General features: G+C 37.4%; 1 protein-coding gene across 5 annotated transcripts in view; it reads left to right on the top strand.

The window, feature by feature from the left end:
• WNK3 (WNK lysine deficient protein kinase 3) overlaps positions 1-19,238 on the top strand; it is a 164,330-nt gene that overhangs the window by 111,417 nt on the left and 33,675 nt on the right. For 4 of the 5 annotated variants that reach the window (XM_008959220.5, XM_055106662.2, XM_057301156.2 and 1 more), the window contains exons 14-20: positions 1,792-1,947; positions 2,029-2,080; positions 3,355-3,492; positions 3,852-4,789; positions 14,368-14,458; positions 14,995-15,125; positions 15,916-16,529. In XM_008959220.5, coding sequence (XP_008957468.1) covers positions 1,792-1,947; positions 2,029-2,080; positions 3,355-3,492; positions 3,852-4,789; positions 14,368-14,458; positions 14,995-15,125; positions 15,916-16,529 — 2,120 coding nt within the window. Of the gene's footprint in view, positions 1-1,791; positions 1,948-2,028; positions 2,081-3,354; positions 3,493-3,851; positions 4,790-14,367; positions 14,600-14,994; positions 15,126-15,915; positions 16,530-19,238 lie in introns of all 5 variants that reach the window. The other variant, XM_034950281.3, reaches the window with a different exon arrangement.

The following is a 19,238-nucleotide window of genomic DNA, read 5'->3' as shown; positions in this document are numbered from 1 at the left end:
AATGTAGTGAGTGAGACCTTGTCTTCACAAAAAATTAAAAAATGCCAGATGTGGTGGCCACACTTGTAATCCCAGCACTTTGGGAGGCTGAGGGAGGAGGATTGCTTGAGCCCAGGAGATTGAGGCTGTAGTGAGCTATGATCATGCCACTGCATTCCAGCCTGGGCAGCAGAGCAAGACCCTGTCTCAAAAAAAAGTTATCTTTTATTATTTTTATTTTTTATAACAGGCTTTGAAAAAGCTAAAGCCCCAGGTAATTCTTTTTCTTTCTGTTTTTTTTTTAAATTTTTGTGGCTACATAGAAAGTTTATATATTTATGAGGTACATGAGATATTTCGATGTAGGTATACAATGTGTAAGAATGATGTAAAGGTAAATGGGGTATCCCTCCCCTTGTAATTCTAATGTGTTAGCCACTGATCTAACTTCTTGCATGTTATTGTTTCATTTAGTTTTTAATATTTTCTTTGAATCGTTAGGCTTAAGTTAGTATTTCTTCCCCCCTTATTTTATTATTATTATTTTTTTATTATTTTTTAGGTTACTTTTGCATCTTCCCCTTTTTTGATGGGGATGGGACTAGGATGGCAGGAAGAGTGCATATAATGCTTTTTGTTTCTGCCAGCTTTCTTTGTGTATGCATTTCTAGCCAAGCAGAATTAAACATTTTAAAAGTTAATTATTTCATCATCAGTTCTGTTCTTGTTTAACGTAATATTTTCTGAACTGTCTCTTCTTTCATTCTTTTCAGGAATGTTTAACCTAATTAGTGGTCTTCCGAGCTATTTTTTTTTTTTTTGAGACAGAGTCTCGCTCTATTGCCCAGGCTGGAGGGCAGTGGTGTGATCTTGGCTCACTGCAACCTCCGCCTCCTGGGATCAAGTGATTATCCTGTCTCAGCCTCCCAAGTAGCTGGGATTACAGGCGCACGCCACCACACCCAGCTAATTTTTGTATTTTTAACAGAGATGGCATTTCGCCATGTTGACCAGGCTGGTCTCGAACTCCTGACCTCAGGTGATTCACCCACTTCAGCCTCCCAAAGTGCTGGGCTACCGTGCCCAGCCTTCCGAGCTATTCTTTATTTTCTTTGGAGATGTTTCATTTTGTGGTTTGTGATTTAAAAGCTTTTGGGTTTGGACATCTTAGTTTTAAACATTGCCTCAGTTATATTCTTCAAATAACCAATTTATAGAATGACATATTTTTTAAAATGCTGGTTCCTTCTCTGGTAGGTAGTGCCAATCTGAGAAATGTCAGTAGTCTCAGAATAATTTAATGTATTTTTTGGCATTTTATTGCTGGTCTTTGTGAATTCTATTGTGACACTTGGATTTAGATACTTAATTTTAATTTTATTCTTCTTTTTCTTTTTCTTTTTCTTTTCTTTTTTTTTTTTTTTTTTTGAGACAGAGTTTTGCTCTTGTTGCCCAGGCTGTAGTGCAATGGTGCGATCTCAGCTCACCGTAACCTCCGCCTCCTGGGCTCAAGCAATTCTCCTGCCTCAGCCTCCCAAGTAGCTGGGATTACAGGCACCCGCCATCATACCCAGTTAATTTTGTATTTTTAGTAGAGACAGGGTTTCACCATGTTGGTCAGGCTGGTCTCGAATTCCTGACCTCAGGTGATCCACCCACCTCAGCCTCCCAAAGTGCTGGGATTACAGGCATGAGCCACTGTGCCTGGCCCAATTTTCTTTCTTTATGTGGTAGTCACTATTTATATAATATTATAACTTTGAAGAAACTGAATTCATTCTCATGAATAGACTTACTTTTACTTTTGGGCAGGTTGAAGATAACTTTGTGCTGGAAAGTGAGAAAGAAAAATTTGTAGAAGAATTGAGAGCTATTGTAGGTCAAGCCCAGGAGATCCTTCATGTCCACTTTGCCACAGAAAGAGCCACTGGAGTTGATTCTATTACTGTGGACTCCAACAGTAGCCAGGTGAGAACAATTGTTTAGCAAACAGATCTTCTCAGATATGAATCAGGAACTTTTTAATTTATCTATTCATTTTTAATTCAGACAGGGTCATCTGAACAAGTACAGATAAATTCTACATCTACTCAAACCAGCAGTAAGTATATTTAGTAAAATTTACCATTTGGTTTTTGAAGCAAGACATTTGAAAACTTTTAACACACCTTCATTGGGAAAGATGTTAGCCAATAAATTAATTTGGTAACTTATTAGTGTAGGTTTTCTCACACTTTGAAAGGCCCAAAGGTAATAATCCATCCCCTGACTTTTCCCCAAGTGTTGGTTCTTTATCTGATTGATTTATTTTTGAGTTATTGGGTGGTCATGTTACCAGAAAAGCAGTCACAGTACTGATGACCTTAAATGGCATAACTGTTTGAAACTTAACTGGTAAGTTATTTTTTTCTGATTTGAGATGGATAGAAACTTTTTAACAAAAGTCATCATTTTCTAAGTTTGCCTCATATTTCAATAGTCATTCGTATCTTGATTTTATTCTACTAACGATGAATGATATGCTTCTACTTGCGCTGGTCACTGATAACTTTTAGTAAATCAGATACCAGATAAACTTCCAGAAACGAAAACTAGGGTCTCCTGTTTTCTTTTCTGATGACTTTATCTTTCCATTCTTCTCAGTTCTGGTCATGGGTATATTAAAGAGTGTCTGGGAGGGGGATAAGAGCCATAGACAAATGAGCACCCCTGAAGAAATTACAGGAACGTAAAGAAGCAAAAGGTGGTGTGGGAGTAATAGAACCAGATACCATTATCCTGAAATTTAGTTTGACTGTGTTAGGATGCAGAGTCCTTCCTATATCTTATTTTTCTGGTTAGCCAAGATATGAGTAGGTTTCTGACTAACAAAGTTGGGTAAAGTTTAAAAGAGAATTACTTATTTGAGTACATTTACAAAGTAGCAGTTAAGATGTAGGGGTTTATTTTACTTTATTTTTAAAAATGTCATACAGTAAAACTGATTTCTTTTTCTTTTGGTGTACACTTCTGTAAATTTTAATACATGTATAGATTTATATAAGCACTATCATAATCAGGATACAGAATAAGAGATATAGGTTTTAATGAGAAAAGTGCTGTCAGTTTTTTCAAAGAGTACCCTGTTTCTAATTGCTATTCAAGCAATATTTGTTTCAGTAGAATCTAAAATCCTTCTCTAAAGATATTGTGTGCTTAGTACTTTAGACTTTTTGTCAGTATTAAAAGGGCTGGTCTTATCAATTACATATATTCTAGTACTATTAGAAATGGAGATATAAGACAAATTGTTTATTTAACCTGGCTTCTTCAGTCAATAAGGTAAATAAATTGAAAATAGCTTAGCATATTATTTTTTGCTAATTATTTCTGCAGATGAATCTGCTCCTCAGTCATCCCCAGTTGGTCGGTGGCGATTCTGTATCAATCAGACAATAAGAAACCGTGAGACTCAGTCTCCTCCTTCTCTTCAGCATTCCATGTCTGCGGTTCCTGGCCGACATCCACTTCCTAGTAAGCTTTTCTTCTCTGCCAGCTTTGTCCAGACTCAAAGGATGGGATGCAAAATACATATGATATCTTTAACTGGTTTCCATGGGAATTTTATGCTTATGAGAATTTTCATAAGCTTTTTTGAAGACATTAATATTAGGATACAACTTAAGCCATTTCCTATTTAATATTTATGAGAAAAAAGGAAAACATTATTTCCCTTGACAGGTTGAATTCTGTGTTTTGAGTCTTATTTACAAGAGTACTTTCACACAGGTTCTCATTTGCCCCTTTGTCCTCCTGTTCCTTTTGACTTAGGGTACTAGTCTGTGCTTTGTACTCGTCAGTACGTGCTTAGCCATTCTTTATTATTGTTCCAGGTCCAAAAAACACAAGTAATAAGGAAATATCACGGGACACATTGCTCACTATAGAAAATAATCCATGCCACCGTGCGCTTTTCACCTCCAAATCAGAACACAAGGATGTGGTTGATGGTAAGATTTCTGAATGTGCTAGTGTAGAAACTAAGCAGCCAGCTATACTTTATCAAGTGGAAGATAACAGGCAGATAATGGCACCAGTTACTAATAGTTCCAGTTACTCTACTACTTCAGTTCGTGCAGTTCCAGCTGAATGTGAGGGACTCACCAAACAAGCAAGCATATTCATACCTGTGTATCCATGTCACCAAACTGCCAGTCAGGCTGATGCACTTATGTCCCATCCTGGCGAATCAACTCAGACTTCTGGTAACTCTCTTACAACTCTGGCATTTGATCAAAAGCCTCAAACCTTATCAGTACAGCAGCCAGCTATGGATGCAGAGTTTATTTCTCAAGAAGGAGAAACTACAGTGAACACTGAAGCAAGTTCTCCTAAGACAGTCATTCCCACTCAGACCCCTGGCCTTGAACCAACTACCCTTCAACCCACTACTGTCCTGGAATCAGATGGAGAAAGACCTCCAAAACTGGAGTTTGCAGACAACCGAATTAAAACTCTGGATGAAAAATTAAGAAACTTGCTCTATCAGGAGCACAGCATCTCTAACATCTATCCCGAGAGTCAGAAGGATACCCAAAGCATAGACTCTCCATTTTCTTCCTCTGCTGAAGATACCCTCTCCTGTCCAGTGACAGAAGTCATAGCCATCAGTCACTGTGGAATTAAAGATAGCCCTGTACAATCCCCTAATTTCCAACACACAGGCTCTAAGCTTCTGTCCAATGTGGCTGCAAGTCAGCCTGCTAATATATCAGTGTTCAAAAGGGACCTGAATGTGATAACTTCTGTACCCAGCGAATTGTGTTTACATGTAAGTATCATTCTTTCTAACCAATTCCTTACTCTTTGCTTATTGTTTTAAAGAAATGCCTTCTCTTCTAAAATTCTGTCCTTTGAGATGAAATGGTCTATGTCACAAGATTCTGAGGTCACAGGTATTTAAGAAGGCTATGACTTAGGCTGCAGGTGTTCAGAACCTCTCAGTAGAGATGACAAACTATCTTTGGTAAGAGAGCCCTCTGGTGAATTAGCTAAGAACTTGCAAGCAGTGTCTATATTTGTATTAATGACGGAATGAAAACTGACTCATGGATTGTTTTAGTGGGTAGGAAGAACTTTTAGATTTTCACTTAAAATGCCGGTTATCCGTTTCCTTCTTTAAAAAAAAAAAGTTATGGTTTTTAATTTAATCATGTTTGGGGGGATTTAATTTGACAAAAAAAGAGAAGAAAAGAAAGTAAAAATCATCATTAATACCATGACTTTTTTTTTTTTTTTTTAAACCCTAGACGGAGTCTTGCTCTGTCGCCCAGGCTGGAGTGCAGTGGCATGATCTCAGTCTGCCTCCCGGGTTCAAGTAATTCTCCTGCCTCAGCCTCCTGAGTAGCTGGGATTACAGGCACGTGCCACCACGCCCGGCTAATTGTTGTATTAGTAGAGACGGGGTTTTACCATGTTGGCCAGGCTGGTCTCGAACTCTTGACCTTGTGATCCACCTGCCTTGGCCTCCAAAGTGCTGGGATTACAGGCATGAGCCACTGTGCCTGGCCTGACTTATTTTATGAGTTATATAATGTAGGAACTTTAATTTTCCTTTTCTGCCCCTTCAAATCACAAAAGTAACCACTAATAATTTGATGCTTATTCTTCTTGACTTTTCTTAAGCTTATACAGATCTATTTACATACATGTAACATTATATTCATAAAAATACTGTGCTGTATACATACTGTTCTGCAACTTAATTTTTTCATTTTACAGTAGATCATGGACATCTTTCTAAATCTTTATTGCTGTATCTTTTTGTCATTTTTGTTATTATATAAGTAATAATATATACTTGTACATAGTATATATGTACTATGTACAAGTAAAATCCACCCCATCCCCAAACCTGTAGACACAGCTGTTAACAAATCTTTCCAGACATGATTTTAATTAATATACAAATATTTATAAAGACATACTTTTTATATATGATATATTGTATCTTTATATAGATATAGATACATGTTAATATTTATATACATATACTTATTTACATATATGCTATTCTGCATTTCTTTCATTTATGGATATCTATCCATGTCAGTACACATAGTTCCATCTTACTCAACTTTTTGAAACAACTGCATAATATTCCACTGATACATATAATTTAAAGATTTAAAAAATTTTTAAATTATTTTAAATAATAAATATCACATAATGTGATTCGAATCTTAAGAAATGAACTGTTATTTCTGTCATTTAAACTTTGTTGCTTGAAGGAGACTCTCCCAAGTGTCAAGGTCAAATGAATTCATTTATTTGTTTCAAGTGTCTGTTGCTATATCTGGATCATACTTAGCTGCCACTGTTTCTGGTGTCATGGAATTCTTCTTTTTTCCCCTAAAATACTTCTATGAGTAATATTTTCAAATATATTGCATGAGTATCCTATTTGGTATTCTTTTGCATGTCCAAAAATGTCTTTATATTGCTTCACACTTGATTGACTAAGTACAGATGGTAGGATCAGAATTTTTTCTTCTCAATTTAGAAGACAGTGTTTTATTGTCTTTTATTAGCCTTCCTGATGAGAGTGATGTCAGTTGTTTATCATTCATTTGTAGGTAACCTGTTTTTACTCTAGACCACTGCAGTGCTCTTGTACTTTTTACAACGCGGAAATGTTCTGTATCTGCACTATCCAATACAGTAACCACTAACCAGATATGACTATTGAGCACTTGAAATGTGACTAGTGCAACTGAGGGCCTGAATTTTTAATTTAATTTAATTAATTTAAATTTAGACAGCCACATGTGATTAGTGGCTACTGTATTCAGTTAGCACAGGTCTAGTTGCTCTTAGAGAACTATCTTAGAGCTCTGATTATCAGACTGTATCTTGGTATATCACTTTCCCATTCATTTTGTATATCACTTTTGTGGATGTTTCGAATTTGAAGATTTGTGTCTTTTTTCAGCTCCGGTAACTTTATTTTCATTTCTTTTTTTTCTTTCCCTTCATTGTCTTGCTTATTTCCATTTAGAAATTGTAGGAGATATATGGCCTCTTGGATTATTCCCCATGTTTCTTAACAGCTTGCTCTCACTTTTAATTTCATTTTTTAAAACCTTATGTTCTCAGATATGTCTTCAGTTTTTTTTTTCTTTTTAAATTTCAGATCACTCTCTTGGTATTCAGCTGTATCCAGTTAATTTTTCATTTGGCAGTCATGAATTTGATTTTTTAAATCTTTCTTATTCTTGGCTCCATTTTCATAGCAACCTATTTTTGCATATATTTTTGTTCCAAGCTTTTTTCTCAGAAAACTGACAAAATATTAACTCTAAAATATATAAAGAATGCTTACAAATCATTGAGAAAAGATCAGACAACTCAGTGGAAGAATATCCAAAGCATCTGAACGTGCATTTCACAGAAGTGGAAATATAAATGCCTGCTAAACATGTGAAAAGATTTTCGACTTTCTTAGTAATGAGAGAAAGGCAAAATTTTATGGAAAAATAGTTTTCTGCTAATCAGACTAGCAAATATTAAAGAAATTGATGGCTGGGCACAGTAATTTTCATTTTATGTTGGTAGGAATAAAATCAGTACAGCCTACTTGGAGGGCAATTTAACACTGTGAAAGTTAGAAATGTGTACATTCCTGTGACTGAGCTATGTCACTGTCAAATTCTACCTGAGAGAAGCATTTGCACATATGAACAAAGGAACATGTATAAGAATGTTCAGTGTAACATTGTTTGATTATTGGTAACAGGAAAGGATTCACAAACAAGTTTAAATATTTGTAAATAGAAATTGAGGGACATTGATACTATGAAGCAATTTAAAAGCATGAAGTAGACCTATAAATATATGTTAGCTATTATCATCTTTATTTTAGCATGGACATATCTCCAGGAAAAATCATCAGGAAAAATATATGCAGAATAATTCAGACAGTATGATGAGGTGTGTGTATGTGTGTGTGTGTGTGTGTGTATGTATGTATGTGTATGTGTGTGTGTGTTTTTGAGACAGGGTCTCCATTACCCAGGCTGGAGTGCAGTGGCATGATCGTGGCTCACTGTAACCTCAACCTCCTGAGTTTAGGTGATCCCCTTGCCTCAGCCTCCCAAGTAGCTGGGACTACAAGTGCGTGCTACCATGCTTGGCTGATTTTTAAACTTTTTGTAGAGACATGGGCTTGCAATGTTGCCCAGGCTGGTTTTGAACTCCTGGCCTCAAGCAATGCTCCTGCCTTGGTCTCCCAAAGCAGTGGGATTACAGGCATGAGCCACCACACCTGGCCTGTATTTTTAAAAAGGAACACACACACACACACACACACACACACACGCATATATATGTACATAAATGCACAAAAAAGTTCTGAAAAGATAAATTGATATTAGTGGATATCTTCCAGGGGAGACTGGGAAGGAGGGTTGTTACAGGGATTTTTGTTTTATCTAATGGTTTAGATCTTTTACAGAAAACAGTTATTCATGTTATAAGCCAAAAAATATCTAAGGCAGATCTCAATCAATTTAGAATTTTATTTTGCCAAGGTTAGGGACATGCCTAGAAGAGAGGAAACATGGAATCACAGATACAGTCTGTGGTCTGTGCCTTTCTCCAAAGATGATTTTGAGGGCTTCAGTATTTAAAGGAGAAAAGCAAGCTAGAGGGGAAAGAGGGAGGTTATGGTAATCCACATGTTGCAAGAGAAAAAGGAGCAGGTAGGAGAATAATCAATTATGTATTCATCTCCCAATTTTGCTCAGTAAATCAGCACTTTACATAAGGTGAACATAGGGTAGCTACCTCTGGAGATATTTAACCTTTTATTTGTAGCTGTTTGCTTAGGAACAAAATGAAATGCAGTTTCTTGCATGACTCAGCTTTCAGCTTAATTTTTTTCTTTTTGGCATAGTGAATTAGGGTCCTGAGTTTTTGTTTTCCTTTCACAGTGTAATACTTGTAATATTTTTTAAATGAAAACATTCTTATTGAAACAGTGTTAGAAAGAAAACAGCTTTTGAACCCCACAAACCAGTTTCAAAATCTTGCTTTGCCATTTACTATGTAATACTAGGCAAATTATCTACACCCTTTACCCAGCCTTAATTTCCTCATCTGTAAAATCGAGATAATAGTACCTACTTAAAGGGCTACTGGATGCCTTTGGTATATTCTCTTTATTGTTTATTCATCTTATTTCATATTCTTTGTGCTCTATAAATATGGAAACTTGTCTTGTGATTTCTTAGAATTTTAACTCTTTTACAGTGTTCGATCCAGTGACATTAAATTTGTTCACAAGGTTGTGTATCCATCACCATTATCTAGTTCCAGAACTTTTTCATCACCCCAAAAAAAGAAACTTCATACCCATTAAGCAGTCATTATTCATTCTCCCTTCCCCCTTGCCCCTTGCAACCACACATCTGCTTTCTGTCAGTATAGATTTGCTTATGCTAGATATTTCATATAAATGGAACCATACAGTTTATGGCCTTTGTGTCTGGTTTCTTTCACTTAGCATAATGTTTCAAGGTTCATATTCCATTTTATGGCTATACTGCATTTTGTTTATCCATTCATTGGTTTATGGACATTTAGGTTGTTTCTACCTTTTGGCTGTTGTGAATAGTGCTGCTACGAACATTCATATAAAGTATTCATATGAGTTCCTGTTTTCAATTATCTGGGGCATATGGTAATTCTACGTTTAACTTTTTGAAGAACCACCAAACTCTTTTCTAAAGCAGCCACACCATTTTACATTCCCACCAGCACAATGTGAGGGTTCCGATTTGTCCACATACTTACCAACACTTGTTTTCCAATTTTTTGATCATAGCCATCCTGGTAAGTATAAAGTGGTATCTTATTGTGGTCTTGATTTGCATTTGCTTAATGGCTAGTGGTGTTGAGAATCTTTTCGTGTGCTTGTTGGCCATCTGTATATCTTCTTTGAAGAAATGTCTGTTCGAGTCCTTTGCCTATTTTTTAATTGGGTTGTTGTTTGTGTTGTTGAGTTGTAAGAATTCTTTTTTTTTTTTTTTTTTTTTTTGAGACGGAGTCTCGCTCTTTCGCCCAGGCCAGACTGTAGTGGCGCTATCTTGGCTCACTGCAAGCTCCACCTCCCGGGTTCACGCCATTCTCCTGCCTCAGCCTCCCGAGTAGCTAGGACTACAGGTGCCCACCACTGCGCCCGGCTAATTTTTTTTTTTGTATTTTTAGTAGAGACAGGGGTTTCAACGTGTTAGCCAGGATGGTCTCGATCTCCTGACCTCGTGATCCGCCCGCCTCGGCCTCCCAGAGTGCTGGAATTACAGGCGTGAGCCACCGTGCCTGGCCGTAAGAATTCTTTATATGTGTGGCTGGGCATGGTGGCTCAAGCCTGTAATCCCAGAATTTAGGGAAGCCAAGGCAGTAAGATCGCTTGAGGCCAGGAGTTCAAGACCAGCCTGGTCAACATAGTGAGACCCCCATCTCTATAAAATAAAATTTAAAAAATCTTTGTATTTTCTGGATGCTAAGTCTTTATTAGATATTTTATTTGTGAATATTTTCTCCCATTCTGTAGGTTTGTCTTTTCACTGTCTTGATGGTATCCTTTAACGCACAAAAGTTCTTAATTTTGTTGAAGTCTGATTATCCACTTTTCCTTGTATTGCTTTGTTAGCTCTTATAATTAGGTCTTTGATATATGTTGAGTTAATTTTTGTATATGTATGAGACAAGGGTCCAGCTTCGTTCTTTTGCATTTGGATATCCAGTTGTTCAGCACCATTTGGTGAAGAAACTATTCTTTCCCCCATTTAATGGTCTTGGCGTTCTTGTAAAAAATCAGCTGACTATAGATGTATGGATTTATTTCTGGACTAATTCAATTCATCAATCCCAATATCTATCCTTATGCCAGTAGCAAAATGACAGTGTTTTGATTACTGTAATTTTATAGTACATTTGGAAATCAGGAAATGTGAGTCCTCCAACTTTGTTCTTTTTAAATATTTTTTGGCTATTCAGAGTCCCCTGTGATTCCATATGAATTTTAGTATAAGCTTTTCTATTTCTGTGAAAAAGGCCATTGGGGTTTTGATAGGGATTGCATTGAATCTGTAGGTCACCCTGTGGACTGTTGACAGATTAAGTCTTCCTGTCCATGAACTTTCTATTTATTTCAGTATCCTTGAATTTCTTTCATTGATGTTTTGTAGTTTTCAGTGTATAAGACTTTCACTCCTTGGTTAAATGTATTCCTAAGTATTTTCTTATTGTTATTAGAAATGGAATTGTTTTCTTAATTTCTGTTTTGGATTCTTCATTGCTAGTATATAAAAATACAACTGATTTTTATGTGTTGTTGTATCCTCCAACTTTACTGAGTTTGTTTATTAGCTCCAATAACTTTTGGTGGATTATTTTGGATTTTCTATATATAAGAGCATGTCAACTGTGAATAGAGATAGTTTTATTTCTTCATTTCCCATTTTTATTTTTCTTATATACAAACTTTTTTTTTTTTTTTTTTTTTTTTTTTGAGATGGAGTCTTACTCTGTTGCCCAGGTTGGAGTGCAATGGGATGATTCCAGCTCACTGCAACCTCCACTTCCCAGGTCCAAGCAATTCTCCTGCCTCAGCCTCCCAAGTAGCTGGGATTACAGGTGCTCACCACTACGCCTAGCTAATTTTTATATTTTTGGTAGAGATGAGGTTTCACCATGTTGACCAGGCTGGTCTGGAACTCCTGACCTCAGATGATCCACCCGCCTTAGCCTCCCAAAGTGCTGGGATTACAGGTGTGAGCCACTGCGCGCAGCTCTTATCTATAAACTTCTTATGCTTTTCATTTGTTTGTCCTTTTGCTTTTTGTACTGGGATAATTTCTCAATTTTTAAGCGGTTGCATCTCCTATTCAGCTATTTTTTGTATCAAGTATTACATTGTTTTAATTTCTAGTAACTGTAGTTCATTCCTTTCTTTATCGATGTAGTATATTCACACATCTCTCTGAATATATTGAAGTCTTATTCTATGTTATTAATGCTATTTCCTTGGCTATTCTGTTTGCCGAGTTTAGTATTTTCTTATAATGTTAGTTTTCCCTTGGTGTTTAGTGATTCTTAGTTGTGTTCTCTTCTTTTTCACTCATGAGATTCCTTGTTCATCTGTCTGTAAATGTTTTATGTAATTACCGTAACTTTCCTTCAGTAATTGTGGGAAAGGTATGGGACATGCTCCCTGGCACTGTATTTTGTAACTTCTCTCTAATGCTGCCTGGAGGGTGGCCCAGTAGCTAGTCTCCAAATGTAGGAGGGCTTACCTTTCTTCCTGGATGTTGTCTCCTTCCTACATTGTTGACCTCTCTCTTGGCCACAAAACCTTTTCCTCTTACTGCTCTTATTTGGGGGCACATGCCTCTGCTGCCCTTTGCTTGGTCTGGAGGTGGGGAGAGAAGGGACAGAACTGCCTGCCTGTTCCTTCTTTGTTATCCCAACCAGTTCATTCTTCCATTCAGTAAAATATCTCTTTAGCAGTGAATAAGTCAAAACCTCTGTTTTTGTGGAGTTTACATCTAGTAGAAGAAAATGGATACTAAACCTATATATGGTAGTCAGGGAAAGACTTGTATGTGATGGTGATAGTCATAGGCAGAGATCTGTTCAAGGAACCAAAAGGCGGCCAGTAAACAGGAGAGCATTAAGAGATAACATTGAAAGAGACAGAAGATAGATCTGATAGAGTTTTGTAAGCATTCTAGCCTACCACTCATCTTTTTAGTTGGCCAGGGTTCTCTCCTGCTGCCCGTATCAGCCACTCAAGTTTGCAGCATTTTGAAACAATTCCTACATATGTCATGGTCTACTTTTTCCTCTGTCAGTCATATATGCATGTGTCTATGTATATTTTCCTGTTGTGTCTGTAAATTTGGATTGATAAGGAAGGCTAGAACAAATATTTAATTTGCCATCTTGATCCAGGTACTACATATTAAAATTATTTTCTGTAATTTCAGTGGGACCAATGTAACATTTTCTAAATTGTAATACTGATTTTTTTCTTCTCATGAAACTATTACTAGTTTAAAATGAGACTTCAGAAAATAAAAACTGATTGCTTACAATTTTATTTTTAATATGTCCTGACCTGCCATAAGTTTGTGTTTGTTTTTTTGTTTTTTTTTTGAAACAAGAGTTTCGTTCTTGTTGCCCAGGCTGGAGTGCAATGGTGCGATCTCGGCTCATTGCAACCTCCGCCTCCGGGTTCTAGCTATTCTCCTGCCTCAGCCTCCCAAGTAGCTGGGATTACAGGCAGGCACCACCACGACAGGCTAATTTTGTATTTTTAGTAGAGACGGGGTTTCACCATGTTGGCCAGTCTGGTCTCAAACTCCTGACCTCAGGTGATCCGCCCACCTCAGCCTCCCAAAATGCTGGCATTACAGGCGTGAGCCACTGCGCCCAGCCCTGCCCTAAGTAGTAATAATGCTTACCCAAGACATCATACTTACTGCCATGTAGGCTGTCTTCCTTCAGGCAAATGCTAAATCCCATTCTTTGTGCTTTTATATATTTTTTTAATCTTCTAGATTAGTAGTGACCCTTCTCATGTTTCCCAAAATATTTGTGGTTGTCTGTGCTAACTTTTCATATTAATTATTATAGGGGATTTATCTTTAAAGCACTCATTTAGATACAACAGTTATATCTGGGGTCCTTTTTGGGGGAGTAGGAGGACAAGAAGGGGGGGGATTGATTTTATAGCCAGCATAGCCTGATGTTAACAAGAATTTTTAGAGCATGATTTTGAAGTAATTTTGATGTCCTTTATAAATTTCCATATGCTTTCATAAAGTAAGAAACTTGATTTCCTGATACTTCTCTGTAAATCTAAGTGCCTAGATATCTTGTTTTTTTCTGTTTTTATGTGTTTCAAGCATCTTTAACTGAGTCTCTTAAATAATATAGGCATAAATGAAAATTTCCATGATAATAGCATGGAGTTTTAGTAACCTTTTTAGTAAACTGGCACATATGAAGGAAATTTTAATTTGATTTTCAGTTTTCAAAGTTTGTATAATGATGAAAAATATTCTGGGGTAGAAGATTAATAATCTTCTCTTTTATTTACTAAAGTCTAAATAATATTTTTAAAGAAACAAGGCTTTTTATAAATTGAGTACTTTGGGTTCAGTCTGATATGCTACTATTAATGCAACTATATACGTAATACTCTATTTTGGGTTAAAGATTAGTCTATACAAGAAATTCCGATTTTTTTTTTTTTTAAAGCTTCACCTTACCTAAATTATTACCACTTTGGTTTTTCTCGGTTGTTTTGTTTTGTTTTGTTTTGTTTTGTTTTATCTCCATTAGGAGATGTCCTCAGATGCTTCACTTCCAGGGGATCCAGAGGCCTATCCTGCTGCTGTGTCAAGCGGTGGAGCCATTCATCTGCAGACAGGAGGTGGATATTTTGGCCTAAGCTTTACTTGTCCTAGTCTCAAAAATCCTATTAGCAAGAAATCCTGGACTCGCAAATTAAAAAGCTGGGCATACAGGCTACGGCAGTCAACCAGCTTTTTCAAGAGATCAAAAGTCCGTCAAGGTAGTGTGCTTACAGTCAGGGACATAGACTAGGTAACATCACTTTTCATTTACTTATTTTTTTTGTTGTTCATATACAAATCTTGCCACTTTTTCCACATAGCCCATGTATGTGACATGTCCCATTAATGTCATTGCCATTTTATTTTTTCCTTTTGTAACTAATTTGGTTTTCCGGTTATTCATTTCATATAGATACTAAGTCTTGGGATAAATCTTGCAATGTCTGATTTAGACTTAGGGACTTAATACGATGTTGCTTATTACATTAACACCTTTTAATTGTCTAGCAGGAGTTAAGCTTTTTCTACTTTTCTTCATTTTTGGTAATGTAAACAAATTTAGTCTTAACAAACAATTTTCTCTTTTTTACTTACAATTTGGCAAAACTTGCAGTGGAAACAGAAGAGATGAGATCAGCAATTGCTCCTGATCCCATTCCTCTGACACGGGAGTCCACAGCTGATACTAGGGCTTTGAATAGATGTAAAGCGATGAGTGGATCATTTCAGCGGGGTCGGTTCCAGGTTTGTGTCTTTGATTGAATCCTTATCTACAAGGGCATTATAAAATATAACAGCCACTGGAGATCTTGGTCTGTAGATGATACTTCCATTTTTGTTTTTATTTTTTTTTGAGATGGAGTTTCACTCTTGTTGCCCAGTTGGAGTGCAATGGTGTGATCTTAGCTCACTGCAACCTCCGTCTCCTTGGTTCAAGCGATTTTACTGCCTCAGCCTCCCGAGTAGCTGGGATTACAAGTGCGCGCCACCACACCCGGCTAATTTTTTGTATTTTTAGTAGAAACGGGGTTTCACCATGTTAGCCAGGCTGGTCTTGAACTCCTGACCTCAGGTGATCCGCCTGCCTCGGCCTCCCAAAGTGCTGGGATTACAAGCATGAGCCACCATGCCTGGCCGATGATACTTACTTTAAATGTAGATCATTGTCATATTTAATTTGTTCATCTTGCATGCATCCCCTCACCTTTTGAAGCCATCAGTAAAGATGAATCTAAAGAAATGGAGATTTTCATAGCTGGTAGAGAGCACAGAAATAGGTTTTCTTTTGGCGGGTGGGTGGGTCCTCTTTTATAAATGTAATTTCACGTCCTTTAGAATCTCAGCAACTCTAATTGTGGAATTTTATTTGAGCAATATGATGCCCACTGTCTTTACCCAAGGGGCCTGATTGAAAGAGTGAATTTGGGGGTATAGATTAAATTTTTAAGTTTTGCTAGTATCAATACGTATACATCACAGCAGAGCATCTACTTGTCTGTGCTATGCTAACCACTTTTACGTTTTTATATCTCAGGTGATTACAATTCCTCAGCAGCAGTCAGCAAAAATGACATCTTTTGGAATAGAACACATATCAGTGTTCAGTGAGACAAACCATTCTAGTGAAGAAGCCTTTATTGAAACAGCAAAGTCTCAGTTGGTAGAAATAGAACCTGCCACACAAAATCCAAAAACTTCGTTTTCTTCTGAGAAGTTACAAGCTCTTCAGGAAACCTGTAAAGAAAATAAAGGAGTTCCCAAACAAGGTGACAACTTCTTATCTTTCAGCGCAGCTTGTGAGACTGATGTATCTTCAGTGACCCCAGAAAAGGAATTTGAAGAAACTTCAGCCACAGGAAGTAGCATGCAGTCTGGATCTGAACTGTTGCTTAAAGAGAGAGAGATATTGACTGCTGGGAAACAGCCTAGCTCTGATAGTGAATTTTCAGCCAGTCTTGCTGGCAGTGGAAAGTCAGTGGCAAAGACTGGTCCAGAGAGTAATCAGTGCTTACCACACCACGAAGAACAAGCTTATGCTCAAACACAGAGTTCACTCTTCTATTCGCCATCTTCCCCAATGAGCAGTGATGATGAATCAGAAATAGAGGATGAGGACTTGAAGGTGGAGCTTCAAAGATTACGAGAAAAGTAAGGACTGTTTCTCTTTTGTCACAAATCTGGTTGCCCTAGGTTTTATAGAACTTAGTATTGGATTGGTAACTAATTTAGGATTGGTGACATTTTAGTGATTGAAAACTACAAAGAATGCTAATGCTAAACATTTATGAATGAGAAAAAGTTCTTATATATAAAATGTTTTCATAGTCTCAAGACTATTACAGTTGCTTATTTACCAATATGATTTAACTACTCTTTTTGCTAACCTTTACAATCCTTATTCTTCAGGAGTTTTGGTTTTAGATTTTACAACTATTCTTATATAATTTCACATTTGATAAGTAAACAGCTGATTTATTATAATCAGAGATAGTGGTTCATCTTCTTTAGGAAAAGGTAAGATACTTTCAAGATCAAGCTTATTATTTGGTGACTGAGGTAATCAACCTTCACTAGTGATATTATGATAATATATTTTGTCAATAGAATGCTGTTTTGTATTTAGTTTTATAAAATAGGTCATTTAAAAAAAAGAAATTCAGGCCAGCTGGGCATGGTGGCGCATGCCTGTAATCTCAGCACTGTGGGAGGCAGAGGCAGGTGTATCACTTGAGGTCAGGAGTTCAAGACCAGCCTGGCCAACATGGTGAAACTTTGTCTCTACTTAAAAAAAAAAAAATACAAAACTTAGCCAGGTGTGGTGGCAGACGCCTGTACTCCCAGCTACTTGGGAGGCTGAGGCAGGAGAATCGCTTAAGCCCGGGAGGTGGAGGTTGCAGTGAGCCCAGATCGTGCGCCACTGCACTCCAGCCTGGGTAACAGAGCAAGACTCCGTCTAAAAAAAAAGAAAAGAAATTCATATTTAAGTTGCTGAATTCTAATTCTATCCACATGGTTCAAAATTCAAAAGGTACAAAAGGGTAACCAGTAGTCTCCCTCCTAGCACTGCAGCTGAACTATCCAGGTTCTCTCCTTAGACACAATAAATATTACCTGTTTCTTGTATATCCAGTTAGTCTATAACTGTACCAACAAATATGCATATTTCATTCTTTCTTCCCCAAATAGTAACTTACACTGCAAGACTGTTCTTATATCTTGGTTTTCTTTACCATTTCATAGTATCTTGGATATATATCTGTATCATTATATTTTTGACTGTTTCAAAGTATTCCATTATATGTATATACTCATAAGTTAATTACTAGCCTCCTATTGACGACCCCATGCCCTTACTTTGAAAAGTTGAAACCAACTCTAGCAATTTTTGAATATATCTTATGCTTTAGAGAATTTCCGCACTGTTCTGGGACTTGAACAATTTGTAAAGCAGGGAGAACCAGGGAGGACTAAATAGGCACGCAAAAAGCTGGATTTGGCTGGGCACAGTGGCTCATGCCTGTAATCCCAGCACTTTAGGAGGCCGAGGCGGGTGGATCACCTGAGGTCAGGAGTTTGAGACCACCCTGGCCAACATGGCAAAACCCCGTCTCTACTAAAAATACAAAAATTAGCCAGACGTGGTGGCGCGCACCTGTAATCCCAGCTACTCAGGAGGCTGAGGCAGGGAGAATTGCTTGAACCTTGGAGGCAGAGGTTGCAGTGAGCCGAGATCGCACCACTGCACTCCAGCCTGGGTGACAGAGCGAGACTCCAACTCAAAAAATAAAATAAAAAGCTGGATTTTAGTCAAGTTCTTACAAGCTTGAATAATGCTCCACTTGGATGCTACGCTCAAGTGCTTCAAGAATTAAAGCAGGTTAAAATCCTTGGAAGTTTCTTAGTTTCTAGGGCCTTGCCCAGAGAAGAAAAAAACCCAAAACTGTCATTCCAATGATAGATAATTATAATATTTTCTCTCTAACTTGTTTCAGTGTTTTTAACTTGAGCTTGCAAGAAAACTGTGAATATATACTTTAAATATTCATCACCAGAAGGCTGATATTCCACTTTAAAATATATATACAGGCTTGACGTTACATTATGTATATGTCAACTTATATATTAAGTACTATACAGTATATGTACACTGATACTTTTTATAATAAAAGTTATTAAAGCAGTTTCATATTTGTGATATAAGTATTCTATTGCTTTTGTTTTGGTTTGGTTTGGTTTTTTTTTTTTTTTTTTTTCGAGACGGAGTCTGGCTCTGTTGCCTCAGCTGGAGTGCGGTGGCATGATCTCAGCTCACTGCAAGCTCTGCCTCCTGGGTTCACGCCATTCTCCTGCCTCAGCTTCCCAAGTAGCTGGGACTATAGGCACCCGCCACCACGCCTGGCTAATTTTTTGTATTTTTAGTAGAGACGGGGTTTCACCGTGTTAGCCGGGATGATCTCAATCTCCTGACCTCGTGATCCGCCTGCCTTAGCCTCCCAAAGTGCTGGGATTACAGGCGTGAGCCATTGCACCTGGCCTTCTATTGCTGTTTTTAATGGTTCTTTTAAACCATTGTCAAATGACTGGTAGCTTTTGTAGCTGGCTAGTTTTTTGTAACTGGGTGGTTATGAATATCTACTTAATTTTGAATGTGAGACATGGATTCTCATAACCTCATAGAACCCAAGACCTGGAAAGGATCTTTTATTTTGAGACAGAGTCTTACTATGTTACCCAGGCTGGAGTGCAGTGGTGCAGTCATGGATCATTGCAGCCTCTACCTCCTGGGCTCAAGCCATCCTCCCACCTCAGCTTCCCAAGTATCTGGGCCTACAGACGTGTAACACATCCAGCTAATAT

The sequence above is a fragment of the Pan paniscus genome, chromosome X (assembly GCF_029289425.2).
Source record: "Pan paniscus chromosome X, NHGRI_mPanPan1-v2.0_pri, whole genome shotgun sequence".
NCBI lineage: Eukaryota > Metazoa > Chordata > Mammalia > Primates > Hominidae > Pan > Pan paniscus.
The sequence above is the reverse complement of the archived record's forward strand: the minus strand, read 5'-3'. Positions and strand labels throughout refer to the sequence as shown.